Below are 24637 nucleotides of genomic sequence, written 5' to 3'. Positions count from 1 at the left end.
AAAGGACCTTGTGAAGATGCTGGAGGAAACAGATACAAAAGTATCTTTATCCACAGTAAAACGAGTCCTATATAGACATAACCTGAAAGGTTGCTCAGCAAGGAAGAAGCCACTGCTCCAAAACCGCCATAAAAAAAGCCAGACTATGGTTTGCAACTGCACATGGGGACAAAGATCGTACTTTTTGGAGAAATGTCCTCTGGTCTGATGAAACAAAAATAGAACTGTTTGTTCCAAATGGGCAACGACCCCAAGCATACTTCCAAAATTGTGGCAAAATGGCTTAAGGACAACAAAGTAAAGGTATTGGAGTGGCCATCACAAAGACCTAACCTCAAACCTATAGAATATGTATGGGCAGAATTGAAAAAGCATGTGCGAGCAAGGAGGCCTACAAACCTGACTCAGTTACACCAGCTCTGTCAGGAGGAATGGGCCAAAGTTCCCCCAACTTATTGTTGGAAGCTTGTGGAAGGCTCCCTGAAATGTTTGACCCAAGTTAAACAATTTAAAGTCAATGCTACCAAATACTAATTGAGTGTATGTAAACTTCTGACCCACTGGGAATGTGATGAAAAAAATAAAAGCTGAAATGAATCATTATCTCTGTCTATTATTCTGACATTTCACATTCTTAAAATAAATTGGTGATCCTAACTGACCTAAGATAGGGAATTGTTACTAGGATTAGGAATTGTGAAAAACTCAGTTTTTATGTATTTGGCTAAGGTGTATGTGAACTTCCAACTTCAACTGTACAGCATACATACTGTACCAACTACGTACATTCAGGACCTTGGATAGCACCACATAGAAACCACTACCTAACAATCATGGTTAACTTGTTGAAGTGCCTTTACAAATGTTTGACTCTCAACCTGGGAGTTAAACGGCTTTCCTTCTAGAGTGTTATCAATGAGGCCAGTAGAGGTATGATCCCTGCAGCCAACCATCTCGTGCTAACCGACCCTCACGACGGCTAGGATTAGTCAACTCAGGTTTCCAGGGCAACGTTCAAAATCACTTTGTGTCTTGGAGCCCTAGTGACGTAGGTAGAGGAGGGACACTTCATCCATCTGTCCCATTCCGAGGCTGCCTTCAGACACACTAGGTCCACACGTATCCCTCCTCCTTCCTCCTCTCCCTCGTCCTCGTCTGGGATTAGCTCAGCATGTGTCTGCATCAAACGGCCACTAATTTAGCCCTGGCTACCTAGGTGGCACTGCCTTCAGTTGTTTACCCCCAGTCATGTAAACAGGTTATGTGAATGTTCTTACTGGAGGGAAGACTTGGTTGAACTGGATTCAGTTATGTAATTGACTCTTATTACATTCCAAATGACACCCTATTCCTGATGTGGGGTATTACTTTGGACCAGGGCCCTAGAAATCTGGTCAAAAGCTGTGCGATAGGGGTGCCATTAGGGTCTTGACTTTGCCCCTGACCTTCTATTCTACACCCAACCTCCCTCCTAAGGGTCTCAAACTGGAGTTGTTTTGGTCAGTGTATGGTGTTTATGACAAAGTAATTTATCCAGAGTGACTTTCAGGAGCAATTAGGGTTAAGTTAAGCTTGATGGCACAGATCTTTCACCTAGTTGGCTCAGGGATTCAAACCAGAGACCTTTCGGTTACTGGCCCCACCATTCTTAACCACTAGGCTACCGGCCACCTATGAAGTTGAACCTTCACACAATGCCTCAAACAAAATTCCCCCTAGGGGCCAATAGTCTCTTATCTTATCGAGTAGTAGTATAAAGATGGTTCTCCCTCATTGATAATGGTGGATTGTTATCCCAGATTATTGTGAAATAGACCAATAAGACAAGATATGTATCTCATAACGATCTTGAGTTTGTCATTTTCAATCTATTGAAACATTACCACAGACAGACTTAACATACTATGAGTTTATACACTATAAAGGCGTCAGACATGCTTATGAAAAGTAATAATTCATTATATTGCTAGTGTTGCCAGTGCTATTTTGTCACTTTCTTGACTGCCTGATGTGTTGACAAATCAGGATATTTTGACAAAAGGGGTTAAAGGTTAATCATTGCTCTTGTATATTCCCATTGATCTGATGGCTTGCTTACTCTTCACTTTGCACTACTCTTCACTAAATATCCCATGCTGCCCCACTGTCTGACATTGTGCTGATCCAATTTAAGGATCTCTTCAGCTAGAATTAGCTTGTTTTGACCACCGTGCAAAGCACCATGGGAGGCCAGGTCTTATGCAGAGTAGTAAGTACCAGGGGTATAAAACACAACCCTCAGGCAAGTCCCCTCATAAGCACCTTTACATAAGCTTACCACCAATTCGATCTATAGCTCAGAACACTACATCCGTTCACAGTTCACTACTCCCTACGGGTGACCGAAAAGGCACTAGAAAACATGGTTCTTGAGGGGGATTCAGACATGGAGTGTGTTATGGCTGAGATTGAAACCTCTGTGAGTACTAGTGGGTCTCTCTGTCTATAGTTGATAGTGTGCTTTGATGGATAGTCTTGGGCTTGTTTACCTTCTGTAGCTTTTCGTCTGTTTATACCTTTGTGGGATTGAAATGAAGAGAACATCTCAGACTGTGAGAAATATTGTGGATTAATGGTCCCTTTGAAGTAATATGCATCAGTCAGAAATCATGATGTGGGATTGAATATTGTTGATTATTTGAAGCATTACTGCCAGACGCTCTGGCTGACGACTCCTCAAGAAACGGAACATACTGAAAGAACTAGATGCAGAAAGGCTAACTTCTTTTGCATGAGCCAATGGTCTGATTTACAGAAGGTTGGATACATGTGTTGTATGGATGTGTTTTGTTTTGAATGGCTGTTACGGATGAAGCATTTACATTTTGGTCATTTACATTTTCTCTTATTCAGAAGGACTTTATGTCAGTGGATGTATTCTGATTACAATGTGTTGAGTATTGGAGAAAAAACACATGCAGATCAAAGTAAAAAATGAAATAAAGTTCTGTCCACTGCCATCTTCAGGGCTCACCACATGAGCTATAGGCTGTATTGGTGTGTTTGAACAGTGTTCTGGAATACCATTCTCTGCTAAGCATGGATACCTTGGTGCAGTTCAACTCTGTTTCGCTTAGGGTTTACCTTGTCCAGGTCGGGTACAGTTCTTCAATAATGTTTATTTTTGCTATGGATAACATTTTCTCAGAAAGTTGACTGATTTCTGTGGTACCCCTATTTGCTAACCATGGTTTATTCCATCTTTAGGAGCACAATGTAGAGACTCCCCATGGAAGGATCCACTGCACCATGAAGGGGGTGCCCAAAGGAGACCGCCCCGTCATCCTCACCTTCCATGACATTGGACTGAACCGTAAGCCCCATACACTTAATTCATCCCATAATATTTAATGAATTTAATGTCACCCCCCCAATGTGAGTCTAAAGCTCCCATGCACTTTGGTTTTACTGCCTTCAGAGTGAATGAGAATGTCTGTTGATTGTAACGGCTGGTTAACGACAGATAAATTAACTTAGCTTGAGTCAATTGTTGTAGAAGAGAATTGGTTCTCTTTATTGGCTAAATAATGGCAAATGGAATAGATTTATCTATTTATTAGCATTATCTAACGTTGAGAAGAAACACTCAATGGTCACCATGTCACCGTGTTCGACATCTGACATCTACAAATCATGCGAGACCTCATCACTAACATCTTGTACCTGCCCTCCATGTTGTTTCAGACAAGACGTGCTTTGACTCCATGTTCCAGCATGAGGACATGCAGGAGATCATGCAGCACTTTGCTGTGTGCCATGTCGATGCCCCTGGACAGCACGAGGGGGCCAGCACCTTCTCTACCGGGTGAGTCCAGTTGCCTAGCATCATCCCACAGATTATTTTGTTGATTGGATAGTACTGAGGGGAATATAGAGGAGAGAATGGACCGGAATCGAACCCACCGTTAAACCACCTATAGTCCACGCCACACCTCGCCTTAGCACCAAATGTAGGTCAGCTTGCCTGTCTGTTTGCCAGCGTGTCCGTCTGTCTGTCACCCTTTGACAGACAGACGGACACGGCAACTGGCGGCCCGAAGGGCAACTGGCGGCCCGATGCTTCCTTTTGAAGATCCCCAGATCAATTATTATTATTTATTTTTTTACTCAGTCGGGGTCTCAATTTACTGTTGTGAGTTAGAATAGTAGAGTACACAAGTTGCAATTTCGAAATTTGGTTGTACGTTTTTAAGATTACTAAGTTAGTTTTGCGGCCAGCTATCTAAACTTGTTAATATGGTCGAATTTACAGCCGTGGGGCCCCATTCAATTTTCTGATACAGTCTCAGTCAGATATATTAACTGCAAACATTTCTCTCACTTTTAGAATTGCATGAAATCAGTTGCAAAATCTTCTCTCCGCCCCATGCTAAAATGTGTAGAATTGCAGCAAACTTGCTTTAAAACAGCAACATTCTCTCTACACACCATGGAAAAATGTGAATTGCACAACATTAACTATAAAATGTTTTAAAAAATGATGCAGCCCTGCGAGCAACTGAAGCCCCGCACGATGAGTTCAGATTATTTGTGGCCCCCATCAAAGTTATTTATTGTTGATCTAGATGACTTTTGTGACACATTTACACTCTCTTGATAAATCATTAGCTTAGTTTACACTGCTTGTTTTTACCTGAATGTTTTGACACTTGAATAGGAGAGATATTCAAAGTGAAAAACAGATAGCAGAATCCAGTGTAAGGCCATGGATGGAATAAAGAGATGGAGGGCTGTGATAAGATGCATTGTAAAGTGTTGACAATTGAAGTACTATAACCCTGACGGTTGTTGTTTTCTCTCCAGGTACGAGTACCCCTCCATGGATCTGCTGTCTGAGTCTCTCCCCCTGGTCCTCAAGCATTTTGGGTAAGTCCAAAGAAGGACTTTATACGATTTTGAAATTGATCAGATCATTTCATTATGCAATGTATTTCTCCTTTGTAACGCTCGTCGAAATGGGTAGACCAAGGCGCAGAGTGATTTGGGTTCATCATAATTTATTTAAATGTGAACCAGCAACAAAAACAATAAAGAAAAACAAACAAACGTACAGCCTTGTAGTGCTCAAAAGCAACAATACAAAAACAAGATCCCACAAACAACAGGTGGGAAAAGGCTGCCTAAATATGATCTCCAATCAGAGACAACGATAGACAGCTGCCTCTATTTTGGAACCATACCAGGCCAACACAGAAATACAAAAACTAAACTACACATAGAAATAATAAACTAAAACACCCCCCAGTCACACCCTGACCTACTCCACCATAGAAAATAAAGGCTTTCTATGGTCAGTACGTGACATCCTCATACATTTGAACCCAGTCCATAGGGTTTACACTGCTGACCGTTCAGGATTCATATTCATAATGCGTCTCAGATTACAACTGCTGTTTTGCCCTGTAGATCATGATGAATAAGACTGATCCTAGATCTGCACTCCTACTCTGGGATTCTTTGCTGAAAACAGACCATGGTGTATTAGACCTGCATCCATTTTGGATCAAAAAAGAGATTCCGATGATATTCTCTCTGTTTGTTTGTTAACCACAGTCTGAAGAGCGTCATTGGAATGGCCGTCGGAGCTGGAGCCTACATCCTTGCAAGATTCGCTGTGAGTTTGATGTCCTCCTCCCTCCTTCCTCATTTCCCCTTTCAGTTATGCTTAAGTTTGCTTCATTATGAAGAGTTTTAATCAAACCGGGATTAGAACTGAAACCAATGTTTCCAGTGATGCTGTGCTGATTTTGGCAGTTCACTCCTGCTTATTGCTTTAGCCTGCTGCTGAGAGTCTGTGGAATTTTCTAGACTGGCTCCGCACCAAAACACCCGACTCTGTGGGGACAGTCTCACTGTGCTGATACCCAGCAATGGAGGAACACAAAGGATGTTTTAACTCCTAACTGACCCACATCTGACCTCTCTCTGTTATGAAACATTGAGGTTTCAATGAGTATAGTGAATAAAATCGACCCCTTTGAAGTTTCAACGAGTACTTTAAAAAATATTTTCACCATTAAGAAGTCAGTGACTGAATGTTTGTTTCTGTTTTTAGCTGGACTACCCTACGTTGGTGGAAGGCCTGGTTCTGATTAATATCAACCCCTGTGCTGAGGGGTGGATGGACTGGGCTACAAACAAGGTACTACACATCTCCTGAAGTCCACACAACCACAGATCCACAACAATCATTCCACTTTGATTTATAAAGCCCTTTTTTACATTGTCAACAGTTGTCACAAAATCACAAAAGTCCCACCCGCCCAATCAGCTAGGGACATTCTCTACCCATTTCAACAAAGCATCACATAACTATGTATGTGTATACAGCATCACAACGTTGCTGTGATATAAATCTGCTTTTGAATCTCTTTTCAGGTCACTCCTTTGCCTGACATGCTCATCGGCCATCTCTTCGGAAAGGTAAGCAGTGAGCCCCCAGATAGAGACGGTGATTGAAACGGCAAATCACGTCAACATAATTCCACTGAATCTATTCTAATTGTCGGCTACATAGATATAAACTGGCTTAGAATGTTCAGTACTGTGACTCTAGATCAGAGTCTGAGGAGGTGTTTATTATTGTCTCTGTAGGAGGAAATCTCCAACAACCATGACCTTATCGCCACCTACCGCCATCACATCATGAATGACATGAACCAGTACAACCTTCAACACTTTGTTAAAGCTTACAACAGGTAAATAAATGACAAAACATGTATTTTTACTGCTCTAATTATTTTGTAAACCAGTTTATAATAACAATAAAGCACCTTTGGGGTTTGTGGTATATTGCCAATAGACCACGGCTAAGGGCTGTGTCCAGGCACTCGGCGTTGCGTTGTGCATATGAACAGGCCTTAGCCGTGGTATATTGGCCATATACCACACCTTCTCAAGCCTTATTACTTAAGAATACCATGAGCATATGTTGACTACTCATCAACATAATAGAAAAGCAAAAGGTACCAATTACAAAGATTTTACTGAGTTACAGTTCATATAAGGAAGTCAGTCAATTGAAATAAATGTTTTAGGCCCTAATCAATGGATTTCACATGACTGGAATACAGATATGTTGGTCACAGATAACTTAAAGAAAAAGTATGGGTGTGGATCAGAAAAAACAGTCAGTATCTGGTGTGACCACCATTTGCCTCATGCAGCGCGACACATCTCCTTCACATCTCCTAGAGTTAGTTGATTGGGCTGTTGATTGTGGAATGATGTCCCACTTCTCTTAAATGGCTGTGGGATGTTGCTGGATATTGACGGGAAGTGGAACACAGTGTCGTACACTTCAAACCAGAGCATCCCAAACATGCTCAATGGGTGACATGTCTGGTGAGTATGCAGGCCATGGAAGAACTGGGACATTTTCAGCTCCAAGAATTATGTACAAATTCTTGCGACATGGGGCTGTGAATTATCATGCTGAAACATGAGGATATGGCGGCCAATGAATGGCATGACAATGGGCCTCAGGATCTCGTCACGGTGACTATGTGCATTGAAATGGCCATCAATAAAATGCAATTGTGTTTGTTGTTCATAGCTTATGCCTGCCCATACCATAACCCCACCACCACCATGGGGCACTCTGTTCACAACGTTGACATCATCAAACCACTCGCCCACACGACGCCATCTGCCATCTGCCCAGTATAGTTGAAACTGGGATTTATCCGTGAAGAGCGTATTTCTCCAGCATACCAGTGGCCATCAAAGGTGAGCATTTGCCCTCTGAAGTCGGTTATGACGCCGAACTGCAGTCAGGTCAAGACCCTGGTGAGGACAACGAGCACGCAGATGAGCTTCCTTGAAGGTTTCTGACAGTTTGTGCAGAAATTCTTCAGTTGTGCAAAGTTTGATCAGCTGTATGGGTGGCTGATTTCAGACGATCCTGCAGGTGAAGAAGCCCGGATGTGGAGGTCCTGGGCTAGTGTGGTTACACGTGATCTGCGTTTGTGAGGAGGGTTGGACGTACTGCCAAATTCTCTAAAACGATGTTGGAAGCGGCTTATGGTAGAGAAATTAACATTCAATTCTCTGGCAACAGCTCTGGTGGACATTCCTGCAGTCAGCATGCCAATTGCACGCTCCCTCAACTTGAGACATCTGTGGCATTGTGTTTTGTGACAGCTCATTAAACATGGGATCAACACTTTACATGTTGCGTTTTATATTTTTGTTCCGTATATATTTTATCAAGTCTTCAAAGTCTTCCAGAGTACATTGAAAACTGCCTATGAACATATATTATCTATGTATTTCTAATATATTCAATGTCTCATGTGTTTAATAGTATATTTATTATATTTGTAATATATGTATGTAAATTGGGTGCCTCACTGATATCCCACCTTTTCCCATCCCAGCCGGCGGGATCTGGAGATTGAGAGGCCCATTCCTGGTGGAAAAGTCACCGTCAGAACCCTGACGTGAGTTCCAAACCTTCTGACTTTCACCATACCTCAATCACCTCACATTGCTAGTTTTCCCTGACCTGGAAACTCTGGGCCCTAGTTATAGCCTGGTCAATAGGTCACATAGTGGAGGAAACTCTTGGCCCTGTAGTCCTCTAACCCAACAGGTTGAAATTTGTTCCAATTCCTGTTATTGCTCTCAGGTGTCCTTCTCTGTTGGTGGTAGGAGACAGCTCTCCGGCCGTTGACGCTGTGGTAAGTTCAAGTACACACTCTGTAATCCTAAATGTCATAAACAAATCATTAACGATAATGCCTCTGGTCCTCATGCCCGGTCCCTAGGAACATGTGTTGATGCGTTGAACATTCACCTAAGTTAACAGGAGATTTTTAAAGATTAACAATGGAAGGTTAAAAATGTAGTTTATGATTCAAACATGGGACAAAATAGGGAAAGAAGTCAAACACAACTAAAACAATTCTAGCAATGAAATATTACTCCCCCAATTCCTTTAATTTGACTACCTATTTAGTTCTCTACTATGGTAAATTAATTATATTTAGTCGCTAAATTAAACTCTGTACTTTGCATCCACAGGTGGAGTGCAATACTAAGCTGGACCCGACAAAGACCACATTGCTGAAGGTGAGTGGCCTCCAACAATCTCCCTCCTGCTGCTCATAACAGATCTGATCATGGAAAGGCGATCACTGATAAGCTTCCAGTAGCTCAGTAATGACCTGGTGACTGATTTGCTAGCCTTGCCACAGGCTGAGGCTACTGCTGCTGTACCCAGCCTCCAGGGTCCTGTTCATTAGGCATGTAATATAAAACGTTTCGCAACGGAAAACAAAAATGTGCATTATTTATTGCACGAAGTCCAGCTAGAGGCCTCCCTGTTTGAGTTTGTTTACCCCTGTTTGGTTCCTGATGAACATGACCCATATCACAATTATTCCTGTTTGACCTACTTAGGCTTACCTATGAAATGCATGCCCCCGGCTGTGACCAAATGGGCACGTTTTACCAACGTTAACTGTGTTAGCTGTCCAGAGGCTAAGGGAAATGGTCACTTGTTGTTAATGGACACGTGATGTTAATGGACACTTGTTGTTAATGTTAATGGACACGTGATGTTAATGGACACGTGATGTTAATGGACACGTGTTGTTAATGTTAATGGACACGTGATGTTAATGGACACGTGATGTTAATGGACACGTGTTGTTAATGTTAATGGACACGTGATGTTAATGGACACGTGATGTTAATGGACACGTGTTGTTAATGTTAATGGACACGTGATGTTAATGGACACGTGTTGTTAATGTTAATGGACACGTGTTGTTAATGTTAATGGACACGTGTTGTTAATGTTAATGGACACGTGTTGTTAATGTTAATGGACACGTGTTGTTAATGTTAATGGACACGTGTTGTTAATGTTAATGGACACGTGTTGTTAATGTTAATGGACACGTGTTGTTAATGTTAATGGACACGTGTTGTTAATGGAACTTGTTGTTTGCTGAGACAGTGTTAAATATTAAATGGGAAGTTGTTTTGTGTAATGAAGAGTCATGGCGGGTGACTAATGTCGTCCCGCTGATGACGTGCTACCTTAACTCTGCTCTCTTGAATGGCGCACCCCATGAGGTGTTAACTGACTCCTAACTCATAGCCTGTTTCTTTTCTCTCATCCTCCATCCAGATGGCTGATTGTGGAGGCCTGCCCATGGTTGACCAGGTGTGTTTCTAGCTTGTTAACACGTTCACGGAGGCCGGGCGGATTGGGGTGGCCAAGGGATAACAGTTAGGGGGCTAATACAGGGCAGCTTCACTTAAGAGCATTAGTGAGAGTAGCAATGAGGCACGGACGTCAGGCTAGAGAGTTTATACCCAGCTCAGCACCTTCTGCTACAACAGCTGTCATCTCGTTATCACAGAGTCTGTAGGATATGCCACGAACCTGTCAGTTGATATGTCATTATGTGGATAATAACAGGGAAAAAAGGGCCTAACTTTCATTTGCTCTCAACAGCCTGCAAAGCTGACAGAGGCCTTCAAGTACTTCATTCAGGGAATGGGCTACAGTAAGTACACACTCTCTCTGTGTAACCAACACTGACCAGTAATTATATTAACATTCGGTATGTAGAAATATAAAAGCCTGTTACCCTATTAGTGTTGCTGCCAACTAATAATATGGGTCTTCACAACAACCTGTAAGAATGACATTGTCTGGAACTAGGAGATGAGATGAGTCATTTCACCTTCAGATTAGACATTTAGACAACAGGAAGTCTGTTACCTGTTCGGTAATGATTAAATATAATATATTACATAATGCCCTCAATCGGAATCCAGCTGACCATGGACACAGGAGTGTGAATGGATCATTAACCCTGTCTCTCCTCCTCCTCCTGTCCCCCCTGCCTCCTCCACCTCCTCCTATGGCCCCTTTTCCTCCTCCTGTCCCCCCTGCCTCCTCCACCTCCTCCTATGGCCCCCTTTCCTCTTCCTATTCACCCCTGCCTCCTCCACCTCCTCCTATGGCCCCCTTTCCTCCTATTCACCCCTGCCTCCTCCACCTCCTCCTATGGCCCCTTTTCCTCCTATTCACCCCTGCCTCCTCCTCCTATGGCCCCTTTTCCTCCTCCTATTTTCCCCTGCCTCCTCCTATGGCTCCTTTTCCTCCTCCTGTTCCCCCTGCCTCCTTTTCCTCCTCCTTCTCTCCTCTTCCTCCTTCCCTCAGTGCCTGCTGCCAGCATGACCAGACTGGTCCGCTCTCGCACGGCGTCCGGATCCAGCATCCACTCCATGGAAGGCAACAGGAGCCGGTCTCACACCAACGAGGGAAACCGAAGCCGGTCTCACACCAACGAGGGAAACCGAAGCCGGTCTCACACCAACGAGAAGCGTGGCCGCTCTCACACAGACAGTATGGAAGGCACAGCAAACAGCAGCGCCGCTCTCAAGTCCACCGAAGTGTCCTGCTAGACGACCCTTATCCTCAACCTTTAACCTCCAGCCCTCTGGTTCCTGCTGCACTGCCACTAACCACTCTCTCTCTCTCTCACACACACACACACACGATTCCATTCCATTCAATGCAAAGAGTTGTTTTTGTAAAGATATGCAAGTATATACTACGGCATAATAAAGGAAATTCTGTAGAGGGAAGAAAAAACAAACTGAAATTAACTCATCCCTTCCCAATTGCAGAGTCCAGTGGAATATTTAGGTGTTAGGGGCAACGCAGCTGAGCTACACCGCAACAGAGAATGTGGGAGAAAGCTGTTGCTGCAGAGCGAGTACCTAGTACACCAGTTTGTACATTTTTCTTTTAAATCTCTCATAAGGATTTTTTTGTTTGTTTGTAGTGTTTTATCACATCTGACAGAGTTTTCTTAAATACGTACCTGACTGTAAATGAGTGCTTCTTTCTGTTCTCATTGTTATTGTTCATTAACTTTTCAGTGTTATAATTCATGTTCTGTGTGATATAGGATAGACAGTGTTAGGCCTAGATGTGGAGAAAGAAAAGGGAGGCAAGTGGATCAAGTTATTTTGCTCAAATTGATATTCGTCTTTGAAACCGTGGGAAGGAGGGAATCGGAAATGTATCATACAACACATTTCTGTAACCATTCCTCTGTTTCATGATGTTGTCCATTCATTTTGAGTTAAGTCTCCTGGATGTTCTGTATCTGTCAACTCTGTGGAATCAAACCATTTTAACTGTTCTATTCTAGAACATTCCATAATACACTATTATTTTCATTAATCAAACACAACAAAAACTAAATTGATCAGCTTTGAATCCTATTGCTTTATTAATAGATCATGGCTTCAGGCAAAAAAATATATTTTGGATATTTTTTGTGTGTGTATGTAAATGTTTTCTATGCAATCAAGCACGGCAGAACAAAGATGATGTGCCATGGAAACCTTCTCTGACTTAAAGTTATTTTGTTGTGAAGGATTTGCGAGAGTCAAGCCGATAGATCCACATAATGTAATGTGAGGATAGTTCTCCTTAGAACGTATCAAAAACCCTCCCACTCTTACGTGCACTACAGCAACACTTTGTAGAACACAGGCCTACATCGCTTTTTAAAGATGCACAACTGCCTAATGCTGTAGATGAGAAGCATTAAATATGGCATAACAGTTTTGTATTTATTTAATAAATAAAAACCTATAACTTTTTGTCCTGGTGTTGTGATTACTTCAATGATCATAAGTAGAATGTGACCTTGTAAGAATGACACCACACTTCCACAGATGGCTATTTAACCGTATATAGTACATGCATTCTATAGTAGCATCTCACGCCGTCTCTTACTCATCATTCAATTCAGAGCCACGTGATCAAACCGATCTTTACATGAGTGTGGACGAGATTTTGTGAAACTTGTTACTGTGACTTTCATAAAATACCTGTATGGCAACATTTTTTCAATCATTTAGTATTGAATAAATTAAAACTAAAATATTTCACACTCATTCCCAAAGCAACCCTATACAGACCATAAAGATATTCTGAAAAAAAATCCTCACGTTTAAATATCCCCTTATAAGAAAAATACTTTGGGTGGGATTCAATCTAATCGATTCAATCCAATGCAAGATATAGAGCAGCACACTATAACAGGCTTGTAAAGGAAATTTAGGCTTGAGCTGACAATCAGAGCATTTACCATGAATGACATCTGTGGACACCGGGAAAATGCCTTCAAAAATGGCGGACTGTCTGTTGTATGGTGCTCTGCATTATAACGCGCCTCGGATTGAATACCTGCCTTTATGTATACCAACGTCAAATAAAAAAAAAATGTCGGGGGTTCTGACAAAAAAACGTTTGAGGAAGGGAAAAGAAGATCAAAATGTAGGTAGATGGAAGTTTAGGGCTCTACTCCGTATCACGGAAGTTCAGTGTTACAGCGTGATTGACATTTAAAGGCAATGTTCTCTTGTTAGCGAAGGCTGCATTCACCGTAAACACTGCATAGGTCGTCTCAATCAGACATTACCTTTAAATTTCTATTGTGCAATCTGTAACGCTTCAGCGATCCAGACTGAATAGAGCCCTTAATAAGCTTATGGCGAATTATTGAAATGTCTCAGTTCACGATCTCAGGGTAACCATAGTAATTCTCCAGCTCGGCGAAGATGTTGTTGGGGTTCCTGCAGCTGAGGTTACAGAAGCAGGCGTTGATCCACATGACCTGCCATGTGAGCACTGCCCCGTTGGGACACACAAACTCCACGTCGATGGTCTTGGACTTGTAGGGAATGCAGCAGCGATCGTCTGTGGCCATGCACACCCCACAGTATTTAGGCCAGTAAGGCTGCTTACTGACACAGCCTGAGATTGTGAAGTTTTTTGGCTGTTCTTCTCTGTAGATGTTCAGACACTTCTTCCCTGGCTGAGAGCGATGAGAAAGAGAAAGAGGACACGTTGAATGATTGAATCAATGCTCTGTAATGTTCCTATAATATTGGGAATGTTGTATTTTTTTAGGCAAACTCTTCAATATAGATAGCATGAACAAACATTTGACCTCTATGCATGCATGTGCGTCTATGCATGCATGCACATGTGTGTCTGTGTCCACGTGTGCATGCATATTTGAGCGTGGAAATGTGTCTGTGCACGTCAGTACGTGTACCTTGATGTGCTTGGTGATGTCCACCCCACAGGGCCGTATGTTGCAGAGGCGGGACTCTTTCACCATCTCACACCTCTCGTTGGCGTTGGAGACGCGCAGTGACAGACCTCGACCACACGTCTTAGAACAGATACTCCAGGAGGTGGTCTGGATCACACAGTTCCTGCTCCGGCCCTGAGCCTCAGCAGGAAGAGCTATATCAACACAAACAGACAGACAGAACGACAGACAGACAGACACTTTTGTGAGTGTAATGTTTAATGTAAATTTTTACTGTAAATTGTTTATTTCACTTTTGTTTATTATCTACTTCACTTGTTTTGGCAATGTTACCATATGTTTCCAATGCCAATAAAGCCCTTAAATTAAAATTGAATTGAGAGAGAGAGAGGAGGGACAGTGTCTGACAGACCAACCAACCTGCACATGTCCCCTATGCCATTGTCATTGTTCAATGTATGGTCATTTTTACCCTTGATTATTGTTGACAATATTGTTTCGTATTATTTTAATTATGTTAATATTGTAAATCTCCAAAGTAAGCTTATGTCATGCCAATAAAGCAAAATATAATTTAGAGAAATATATGTAGCTAGATAGAGAGAGAGAGCATTAGAGAGAGATATGTAGCTAGAGTGAGAGAGAGAGATATGTAGCTAGATAGAGAGAGAGCAATAGAGAGAGATATGTAGCTAGATAGAGAGAGAGAGCAATAGAGATAGATATGTAGCTAGAGAGAGAGAGAGAGAGAGAGAGCAATAGAGAGATATGTAGCTAGATAGAGAGAGAGAGCAATAGAGAGATATGTAGCTAGATAGAGAGAGAGAGCAATAGAGATATATATGTAGCTAGATAGAGAGAGAGCAATAGAGAGAGATATGTAGCTAGATAGAGAGAGATATGTAGCTAGATAGAGAGAGATATGTAGCTAGATAGAGAGAGAGCATTAGAGAGAGATATGTAGCTAGATAGAGAGAGAGAGCAATAGAGATAGATATGTAGCTAGAGAGAGAGAGAGAGCAATAGAGAGATATGTAGCTAGATAGAGAGAGAGAGCAATAGAGAGATATGTAGCTAGATAGAGAGAGAGAGCAATAGAGATATATATGTAGCTAGATAGAGAGAGAGCATTAGAGAGAGATACATGGAGAGAGAGAGATACATAGAGAGAGATGCATAGATAGAGATACATAGATAGAGAGAGATATACATGATAGCAAGAGAGAGATACGTGGAGAAAGAGAGATACAAAGAGAGCGTGTGAGAGAGAGATGCATAGATAGAGAGAGATAAATGGAGAAAGAGAGATACAAAGAGAGAGCGAGAGAGAGATACATAGAGAGAGAGAAAGAGAGAGAGAGAGATATAGAGAGAGAGAGAAAGAGAGAGAGAAAAAGAGAGAGAAAGAAAGAGAAAAAGAGAGAGAGAGAGAGAGAGAAGGAGAGTGAGTGAGAGTGAGAGAGGGAAAGATACATAGATAAAGAGCGAGAGACAGAGAATAATAACAATTGAATATGGGCAGTGATATAATTATTCATCAAAACTGGACCTAATAGCTTGTTGCCATGAGAAGTGCTTTTACCTTCAAGATTGATAGTTAAGTTGTGCAAGGGTGACAGGTCTCATTGCAATTTTGTATTTTTAACCAAAACAAACATTCTCTAGTAAATCCAAGTTCTCTTTTGGCTTTGCACACTACTGGCCAGGATCACTCAGCACTTGAGCTACCCAAAAATAACACTGAGACACAGAGAGAGTGAGAGTGTACAGGAAAAGCGTTTGTTCTTCTCTTCCACAGCTGCACCTCTGTTCCTCCCTGGAGTAACAAGCTACACCCTAGTCCACCACAGATACTGTTCCAAGAACCCACACAACATACTGCTGCAACAGCAGCACTACCTGTGAGCTACACTGAAGCACTGTCCTCAAACTATTTTGCTTCACAATTCACAAAGGAATACCCAATATGCACCTGTGTTATTAGTGTTTTAAGATTCTCAATACATACATATCAACTGTAGCATACTGCAGTGGAGGCTGGTGACGGGAGGACAGCTTATAGTAATGACTGGAATGGTATCATACTGTTCCATTCATTCCATTCAAGCTATTAGTATGAACATGTCCTCACATTTAAAATGACACCAGCCACCATTGATTGACTGATTAAATGATTGATTGTTGAGAGCTCTTACAAAAGACATGTATGTATTCTGTATTCTGATACTTACAAATGGCATAATAAAACATGACCTTAACCTTAATTGATTGATTGATTGATGGATCTGTGTCCTACCCTCCACTGCATGTCTTGGAGCAGTCTTCCTCCCCTTCTTGGGCTCGTCACAGATCCACTGTTCACAGCAGCGTCCGGGGATCTTGACCCTCCTCGGGTTCTGGCACCACACCCGGGGGGGCTGGGAGTCCGTACACAGGGTCACGCACCCGATGGCCCCGTTCACACACAGACACTGGTATTTACAGCTCGGCTTAAAGCTCTGCCCATTCCGGTAGATCACACCATCATGCTCGCAGCCTGTGCCAACCATATCTGGCAAAGAAGATCAGGACAGAAGTCTTACATCACAGAGAGACACACAGTGGTAATGATGACAAGATAATGTAGCAGCTTTTGTTTTTAGTGATATCTGAACAAAAACAAACATGTCATGACATCGAGTAATATGATTATGAAAGATGTTCACTTTTTAATTGTTAATTTGTCATTGCATTTCTCATTTTCTTCAAGGATTATGTTACTAGATGTGCAATTAGTGTGTTGGGACATGATCATAGCAGTGTTACTGTGACTTATGATTGGTGTCTTTAGTCATTGTCCTGCGTCAGATAGCGAGTTGATTCCACCTACACGTTGAGTGTGGTGTAGAAGTGATGCGATTTGACGTAAGACAACGGTCTTTAGTAGGTTAGAATGACACTTACATGCACACACTCCTTTTTCGTACCTCGGCTTGTCCGTGCTGTAGTCGCAGTACAGTCCCTTATGGTAGTCACAGGTGTCTGCCTCGTTGCACTCCTCCCCCACCTGCCTGGCGCAGGCCTTGCAGCAGTCACAGCCGTCCATGAGCAGGCTCACTCCTGCGGGGCAGGCAGGGAGGACCGGGGGGCACTCACAGGGCCAGTGGCAGTACTGGGTCCGGTTGTATGGCTCCAGGTCTGTGGGTTCTGTTAGGGGCAGCACGGCAGTGGGATTCTGGGTCTGGGAGTAGGCCTAGATGAGAGGGACAAGGAGGAGTTTGGGTTATGCGCTCTTGATATGCATAATACATATTTTAGTTTGGCATGGTCAAACGCTATGACCTTGTAACACAATAAACCATGTAAGTAGAGAACAGACATCGATGATGTATTTTTCCTGAGTAGGCTACCATATCTGGGACCATTTAAAACAATTCTCAGCACTCGGTTGAAGGAGCAACAGTACTGGAGAATAATAGTCTTGCATAAACAGTATAAAATTCACCCCAAGGAACAAAGTCATAATTAACTTCATCTACTTAATCTTTTCATTTCTAACCTGTCCTAACTAACTCCCTCTAGTTCGGACAACGACGTAATAGACCCAAATCCCCTATTGGGCTGGATAAATGTTGCACCTCCTGTATGGGCTTAAAGGTCTGGTTTGCAGGCCTTCTTCATAGCAATGTTGAATTACAGGGTAACGGAGAGACAATGACATTTTAGTCCTTTAGGCGACGTGCTTACCCAGAGCAACATACAGGAGCAATTAGAGTTATGTTGCTTGTCCAAAAGCACACCTAGTTAACTTGGCGATTCAACCTCTCAGTTTCTGGCCCAACACTCTTAACCGCTAGGCTACCTGCTGTTCCACAGGTCTTGAGTTTGTAGTCCTGTCCAATGGCCAAGGCTACATTTGAAAAAATTATTTCATCAATATGACACTGGTTAGTCTTTACTTGATCCCTGTCTACATAATATTCTGGCTGTATATTATTCTGCCTAGTTCTCATATTGTTTCTTTGAAAATATAAAGTATGTTCATAGCTGAAGTGACAAAACAAGTTGAATAAAAGGTGTCCAACATTTCATAATGTTGCCTGTACAAACATAAATAGAACATTTTTAAAGCACTCATAAACAGATGCTGTCTGAACAAGCCACCAGAGAGAGTTTTACAACCAAACAAATGGCGGTTGGTCTTGGATCCAGACCGTATGAGTCCCTTCACAGGGAACTGGCCCGTCCACTGGTTCAGACTGGCTATAAAGATGATTCTTAGTCTAGGATCCAGACTGTATGAGTCCCTTCATAGGGAACTGGCCCGTCCACTGGTTCAGACTGGCTATAAAGATGATTCTTAGTCTAGGATCCAGACTGTATGAGTCCCTTCATAGGGAACTGGCCCGTCCACTGGTTCAGACTGGCTATAAAGATGATTTTTTAGTCTAGGATCCAGACCGTATGAGTCCCTTCATAAGGAACTGGCCCGTTCACTGGTTCAGACTGGCTATAAAGTTGATTTTTTAGTCTAGGATCCAGACTGTATGAGTCCCTTCATAGGGAACTGGCCCGTCCACTGGTTCAGACTGGCTATAAAGATGATTTTTTAGTCTTGGATCCAGACCGTATGAGTCCCTTCATAGGGAACTGGCCCGTCCACTGGTTCAGACTGGCTATAAAGATGATTTTTTAGTCTAGGATCCAGACCGTATGAGTCCCTTCATAGGGAACTGGCCCGTCCACTGGTTCAGACTGACTATAAAGATGATTTTTTAGTCTAGGATCCAGACCGTATGAGTCCCTTCATAGGGAACTGGCCCGTCCACTGGTTCAGACTGACTATAAAGATGATTTTTTAGTCTAGGATCCAGACTGTATGGGTCCCTTCATAGGGAACTGGCCCGTTCACTGGTTCAGACTGGCTATAAAGATGATTTTTTTAGTCTAGGATCCAGACTGTATGAGTCCCTTCATAGGGAACTGGCCCGTCCACTGGTTCAGACTGGCTATAAAGATGATTTTTTTTAGTCTAGGATCCAGACCGTATGAGTCCCTTCATAGGGAACTGGCCCGTTCACTGGTTCAGACTGGCTATAAAGATGATTTTTTAGTCTAGGATCCAGACCGTATGAGTCCCTTCATAGGGAACTGGCCCGTCCACTGGTTCAGACTGGCTGTAAAGATGATTTTTTAGTCTAAGATCCAGACTGTATGAGTCCCTTCATAGGGAACTGGCCCGTCCACTGGTTCAGACTGGCTATAAAGATGATTTTTTAGTCTTGGATCCAGACTGTATGAGTCCCTTCATAGGGAACTGGCCCGTCCACTGGTTCAGACTGGCTATAAAGATGATTTTTTAGTGTTGGATCCAGACCGTATGAGTCCCTTCATAGGGAACTGGCCCGTCCACTGGTTCAGACTGACTATAAAGATGATTTTTTAGTCTAGGATCCAGACTGTATGGGTCCCTTCATAGGGAACTGGCCCGTCCACTGGTTCAGACTGGCTATAAAGATGATTTTTTTAGTCTAGGATCCAGACCGTATGAGTCCCTTCATAGGGAACTGGCCCGTCCACTGGTTCAGACTGGCTATAAAGATGATTTTTTAGTCTAGGATCCAGACCGTATGAGTCCCTTCATAGGGAACTGGCCCGTTCACTGGTTCAGACTGGCTATAAAGATGATTTTTTAGTCTTGGATCCAGACTGTATGAGTCCCTTCATAGGGAACTGGCCCGTCCACTGGTTCAGACTGGCTATAAAGATGATTTTTTAGTCTAGGATCCAGACTGTATGGGTCCCTTCATAGGGAACTGGCCCGTCCACTGGTTCAGACTGGCTATAAAGATGATTTTTTAGTGTTGGATCCAGACCGTATGAGTCCCTTCATAGGGAACTGGCCCGTCCACTGGTTCAGACTGACTATAAAGATGATTTTTTAGTCTAGGATCCAGACTGTATGGGTCCCTTCATAGGGAACTGGCCCGTCCACTGGTTCAGACTGGCTATAAAGATGATTCTTAGTCTAGGATCCAGACCGTATGAGTCCCTTCATAAGGAACTGGCCCGTTCACTGGTTCAGACTGGCTATAAAGATGATTTGTTAGTCTTGGATCCAGACCGTATGAGTCCCTTCATAGGGAACTGGCCCGTCCACTGGTTCAGACTGGCTATAAAGATGATTTTTTAGTCTAGGATCCAGACCGTATGAGTCCCTTCATAAGGAACTGGCCCGTTCACTGGTTCAGACTGGCTATAAAGATGATTTTTTAGTCTAGGATCCAGACTGTATGAGTCCCTTCATAGGGAACTGGCCCGTTCACTGGTTCAGACTGGCTATAAAGATGATTTTTTAGTCTAGGATCCAGACTGTATGAGTCCCTTCATAGGGAACTGGCCCGTCCACTGGTTCAGACTGGCTATAAAGATGATTTTTTAGTGTTGGATCCAGACCGTATGAGTCCCTTCATAGGGAACTGGCCGTCCACTGGTTCAGACTGGCTATAAAGATGATTTTTTAGTCTAGGATCCAGACTGTATGGGTCCCTTCATAGGGAACTGGCCCGTCCACTGGTTCAGACTGGCTATAAAGATGATTTTTTAGTCTAGGATCCAGACCGTATGAGTCCCTTCATAGGGAACTGGCCCGTCCACTGGTTCAGACTGGCTATAAAGATGATTTTTTAGTCTAGGATCCAGACTGTATGAGTCCCTTCATAGGGAACTGGCCCGTCCACTGGTTCAAACTGGCTATAAAGATGATTTTTTAGTCTAGGATCCAGACCGTATGAGTCCCTTCATAGGGAACTGGCCCGTCCACTGGTTCAGACTGGCTATAAAGATTATTTTTTAGTCTTGGATCCAGACTGTATGAGTCCCTTCATAGGGAACTGGCCCGTCCACTGGTTCAGACTGGCTATAAAGATTATTTTTTAGTCTTGGATCCAGACTGTATGAGTCCCTTCATAGGGAACTGGCCCGTCCACTGGTTCAGACTGGCTATAAAGATGATTCTTAGTCTAGGATCCAGACTGTCTGAACCAGACAGTGTGAAGAGAGCATGATTTCCTTGTATGAGTCAGGACACAGTGTCTACAACACATTATTACAGATCAAGTAGCCAGATCGCCTAATGGTCTAATTTCAAATGTCATACACTACTTTGGCTGTGCCTTGCATGCCATCTGTGGGCCAAAATGATGTGACTACTCTTATTTCTGATGTCTGAACATTCAACAAGCAGACACATTTTTGGGAGCTTTTTTCAGAATCAGAACATATTGGGCGGGTTTCCCAAAAGTGAAATCCCTTTTTAGTCCAGAACCTTAATCTGTGGCCGGGAAACCGGCCCATTGAAAACAATATTAACTCCTGTTGTTACTGTCTTAACAGCAACCACTGCCTCCAGTATGGGCCGACCAACCATGCTTAACAAACTTGTCTTGGAGATTCCCATACAGGTTACTGCAGGGTAGAATTCTCTAGTGTAAACTGGGTGGTTTTAGCTCTGAATGCTGATTGGTTGACAGCCGTGGGATATCAGACCATATAAAAATAAATATGTATTTTTACTTCTCTAATTATGTTAGTAACCAGTTTAGAATAGCAATACGGCACTTTGGGGGTTTGTGGTATATGGCCAAAATACCAAGGCTTAAGGGCTGTGTCCAGGAAGTCCGTGTTGCGTCGTGCTTAAGAACAACCCTTAGCATTCTTGCGTTCAAACTACCCGCTAGTCAAAGTGCTCTGAACAAATTAAGAGAATCGTTCACAAAACATTGGCACATTCTAAGATCCGATGATGGTATCGGGAGTGTGTTTTCGCACCATCCCTTGGTCGTATTCTCGCGGGGCAGAAAACTCAGAGATCAATCGGTAAACTCTGATTTACCACCCCGAGATATCCTTGCACAACGTGTATTTGCGCCCCTACTAGATGGAAACTACAAGTGTAATGGCTGTGGTCAATGCAATGGCACTTATAAAAGTTGATCCTTCAAACACCCCCAAACAGGGAAATCGATCCCAATCAAAGGTGTTATTACGTGCTCCACTAAGGCAGTTATTTATCTTATAACTTGTCCTTGTGGTAAAAATTATGTGGGTAAAACAAAGCGCTAATTACATTTCAGCCTCAACATGTTAAATATCCTAAAAACCAAAGAGCTTCTAATCCAAGTAAATTATACACACAATTAATCTCCAATTAATTGATTGTAAAAAAAGACCCCTTAATCATCTTCTAAGTTTCTCATATTTTTTCTCTTAAGCTTCCTTTACGTTTTTCGAATAGAATTCTGTTAATAAATAGTAAATTCATGACGTGCATAGGAGGCTTAATCCAGATCAACGAGGCTTAATCACGGTTGTAGCACAGAGCCAGTAACCAGGGGGTTCTGCTGCTGAAGCCCAGTCTGCTGTCATCAGGCTGTCAATTACACAACAACATCAGAGAACACGGATATGTCCCAAATGGTACTCTGTTCCCTATATAGTGTACTACTTTTGAGCAGAGCAGTATGGCCCCTGGTTAAAAGTAGTTCACTATATAGGGAATAGGGTGCCATTTGGGACACACTCACAAAATGTCACTTTACGCCTCACAATGAATTTTATGGTTATTTCTCAAGGTAATGAAACCCACACGGACCACAACAACAACTGATCATGACATGAACAGTTTGTTGTCTTCATGTAGCTTCCCTTCTTTAACCTAAAAAGGAAAAGAAAGTAGAGAGGTGTAGTCAATAATGTCATAATATCCATATACATATGGCATAACAGGATGTTGAATTGGGTTTTCTAATGAGATGACAAGCTTTGTGCATGTCGGTTTAGGTACATTTATGCATAGTTGCATCATTCCTAACCCCCATCATATCTAGACAGCTGAAATTGGAGTTGAGATGAACGTGAATACCATGACGTGTTCAGGGTTATAACCTTTTGACCCTTTGTGTGACCTTTGTTTGACCTTGTGACCTTAAACAGACATATATCATCAAACGCTGTAAAGTGCTGAGACTGAAAAAGTGATCAATCAATTGTCAATGATCTTGATAGAGGGTGAGTGATACAACATAGGTTTGAGCCCAGCAAATCAGAGACGATGTGAGCAGTTTTAACTTTTGAAATCTATTGAGGTTCTTTAAAATCTTTCACGAGGACAATTAAACTAGAAAACAAAACAGAAACGTTGCTGTTTGTTGAGGCCATGCAAATAATAGTATTTTCCAATAACTTGTGGAATCTGGAGTAAAATGCAAAACCTGACTCCACACAACCACAAGGTGGCAGTAAAGTATGACTAAGAATGAGATGTGTAAAAGGAATTCCGGGTGATTTTACTCGAAATGTCACAGTAGATCCAATGCCAGAGGAGTGAATTCTGCAGAATTATCTTCTCTGATTCTGAAGCCTAAAGGTGACTAAGGAATCACATATTGGTAGGCCATTCTATATTCAATATCATCGTTAGCGACTATGTTTATATCTTAATTGGAAATTAGCAGTGGTGGAAAGTACTCAAGTGAAAAATACTTTAAAGTGCTACCTAAGTAGTTTTTTTTTGCATATCTGTACTTTATTATTTATATTTCTGATTACTTGTATTTTTACTCCACTACATTCCTAAATAACTCATATACATTTTCCCTGACACAAAAAAAAGTAGTTACATTTTGAGTGGTTAGCAGGACATGAAAATGGTCAAATTCACACACTTATCAAGAGAACATCCCTGGTCATCCCTACTGCCTCTGATCTGGTGGACTCACTAAACACAATTTTCGTTTGTAAATGATGTCTGAATGTTGGAGTGTGCCCCTGGCTATAAGTCAAATTTTTTTTTTAAATGAAAATTGTGCCGTCTGGTTTGCTTAATATAAGGAATTTCACATGATATATACTTATACTTTTCATACTTATTTGAGAAATTACATTTACTTTTGATACATTAGTATATTTAAAACCAAATTCTTTTAGACTTTTACTTAAGTTGTATTTTACTGGGTGACTTTCACTTTTACTTGAGTAATTTTCTATTAAGATATCTTTACTTTTACTCAAATATGACAATTGGGTACTTTTTCCCCCACTGGAAATTTACACATGAAATGATTTAGGCCTAATAAATCTAAATAAATCATAAGAGTCAGGTCTGGTATTTCAGAAAGAAATATATTTGCTAAATAAAGTTTAAACCACGTGTTAATAAAAATAATTCTGATGACACTTTCTCACCTTTTGAATCCCAGCTGCTATAAGAATCCACACCAGGAGCCAGCTCATCACTGGTTAGGAATTTTAAATTCATTGAACCCAGAATTACTCCTTTTCTAAAAACAAAATATTTTGCACTGCACAAGTCTCAGGCATTATTATGCTTCTTCTAGTTGTCATCTCCTCCGCGAGGACAACTGTCTCAGACTGGGACTGGAGATGTTATTAAAGCTCGTGCTGCTGACGTCAGGTTTTAGGACGAGCCCCGCATTTTTCTAGCATAGCGCTCTGTC

The 24637-nt window shown here is 42.1% G+C and overlaps 2 protein-coding genes across 6 annotated transcripts in view; one reads left to right on the top strand and one right to left on the bottom strand.

Annotated features, from left to right (window-relative positions):
• The window catches only part of LOC115128714 (protein NDRG1-like), a 27685-nt gene extending 15007 nt beyond the window's left edge, over nucleotides 1-12678 (top strand). For 3 of the 4 annotated variants that reach the window (XM_029658811.2, XM_029658813.2, XM_029658812.2), the window contains 13 exons: nucleotides 3247-3352; nucleotides 3724-3844; nucleotides 4843-4905; nucleotides 5593-5653; nucleotides 6095-6181; nucleotides 6418-6462; nucleotides 6634-6737; nucleotides 8418-8480; nucleotides 8669-8720; nucleotides 9064-9111; nucleotides 10178-10213; nucleotides 10508-10559; nucleotides 11222-12678. In XM_029658811.2, coding sequence (XP_029514671.1) covers nucleotides 3247-3352; nucleotides 3724-3844; nucleotides 4843-4905; nucleotides 5593-5653; nucleotides 6095-6181; nucleotides 6418-6462; nucleotides 6634-6737; nucleotides 8418-8480; nucleotides 8669-8720; nucleotides 9064-9111; nucleotides 10178-10213; nucleotides 10508-10559; nucleotides 11222-11466 — 1083 coding nt within the window. In that variant the 3' untranslated portion in view covers nucleotides 11467-12678. Of the gene's footprint in view, nucleotides 1-2291; nucleotides 2459-3246; nucleotides 3353-3723; nucleotides 3845-4842; nucleotides 4906-5592; nucleotides 5654-6094; nucleotides 6182-6417; nucleotides 6463-6633; nucleotides 6738-8417; nucleotides 8481-8668; nucleotides 8721-9063; nucleotides 9112-10177; nucleotides 10214-10507; nucleotides 10560-11221 lie in introns of those variants that run through there. The other variant, XM_029658814.2, reaches the window with a different exon arrangement.
• LOC115128715 (CCN family member 4-like) lies at nucleotides 12279-24637 on the bottom strand. 2 transcript variants are annotated; one of them, XM_029658816.2, is made up of 5 exons: nucleotides 24366-24637; nucleotides 17085-17373; nucleotides 16438-16692; nucleotides 14142-14335; nucleotides 12279-13898 (listed from the first exon to the last, which is right to left on the bottom strand). In XM_029658816.2, exons 1-5 carry the CDS (start codon nucleotides 24411-24413, stop codon nucleotides 13593-13595), a joined length of 1092 nt encoding a protein of 363 aa, XP_029514676.1. In that variant the 5' UTR covers nucleotides 24414-24637; the 3' UTR covers nucleotides 12279-13592. The 2 variants fall into 2 exon arrangements, with proteins under 2 accessions (XP_029514676.1, XP_064874068.1); XM_065017996.1 differs by lacking the exon at nucleotides 24366-24637 and adding an exon at nucleotides 22774-22856.

The sequence above is a fragment of the Oncorhynchus nerka genome, linkage group LG4 (genome assembly GCF_034236695.1).
Source record: "Oncorhynchus nerka isolate Pitt River linkage group LG4, Oner_Uvic_2.0, whole genome shotgun sequence".
Lineage (NCBI taxonomy): Eukaryota > Metazoa > Chordata > Actinopteri > Salmoniformes > Salmonidae > Oncorhynchus > Oncorhynchus nerka.
The sequence above is the reverse complement of the archived record's forward strand: the minus strand, read 5'-3'. Positions and strand labels throughout refer to the sequence as shown.

What these genes read in the sequence shown, in the direction of transcription:
- LOC115128715 (XM_029658816.2), bottom strand. Translation starts at nt 24,413, where the DNA reads ATGAGCTGGCTCCTGGTGTGGATTCTTATAGCAGCTGGGATTCAAAAG. An exon ending in TAGCAGCTGGGATTCAAAAG is followed by an intron (nt 17,374 to 24,365) that starts GTGAGAAAGTGT and finishes CCTCTCATCTAG; the next exon opens with GCCTACTCCCAGACCCAGAA. An exon ending in ACATCACCAAGCACATCAAG is followed by an intron (nt 13,899 to 14,141) that starts GTACACGTACTG and finishes CATCGCTCTCAG; the next exon opens with CCAGGGAAGAAGTGTCTGAA.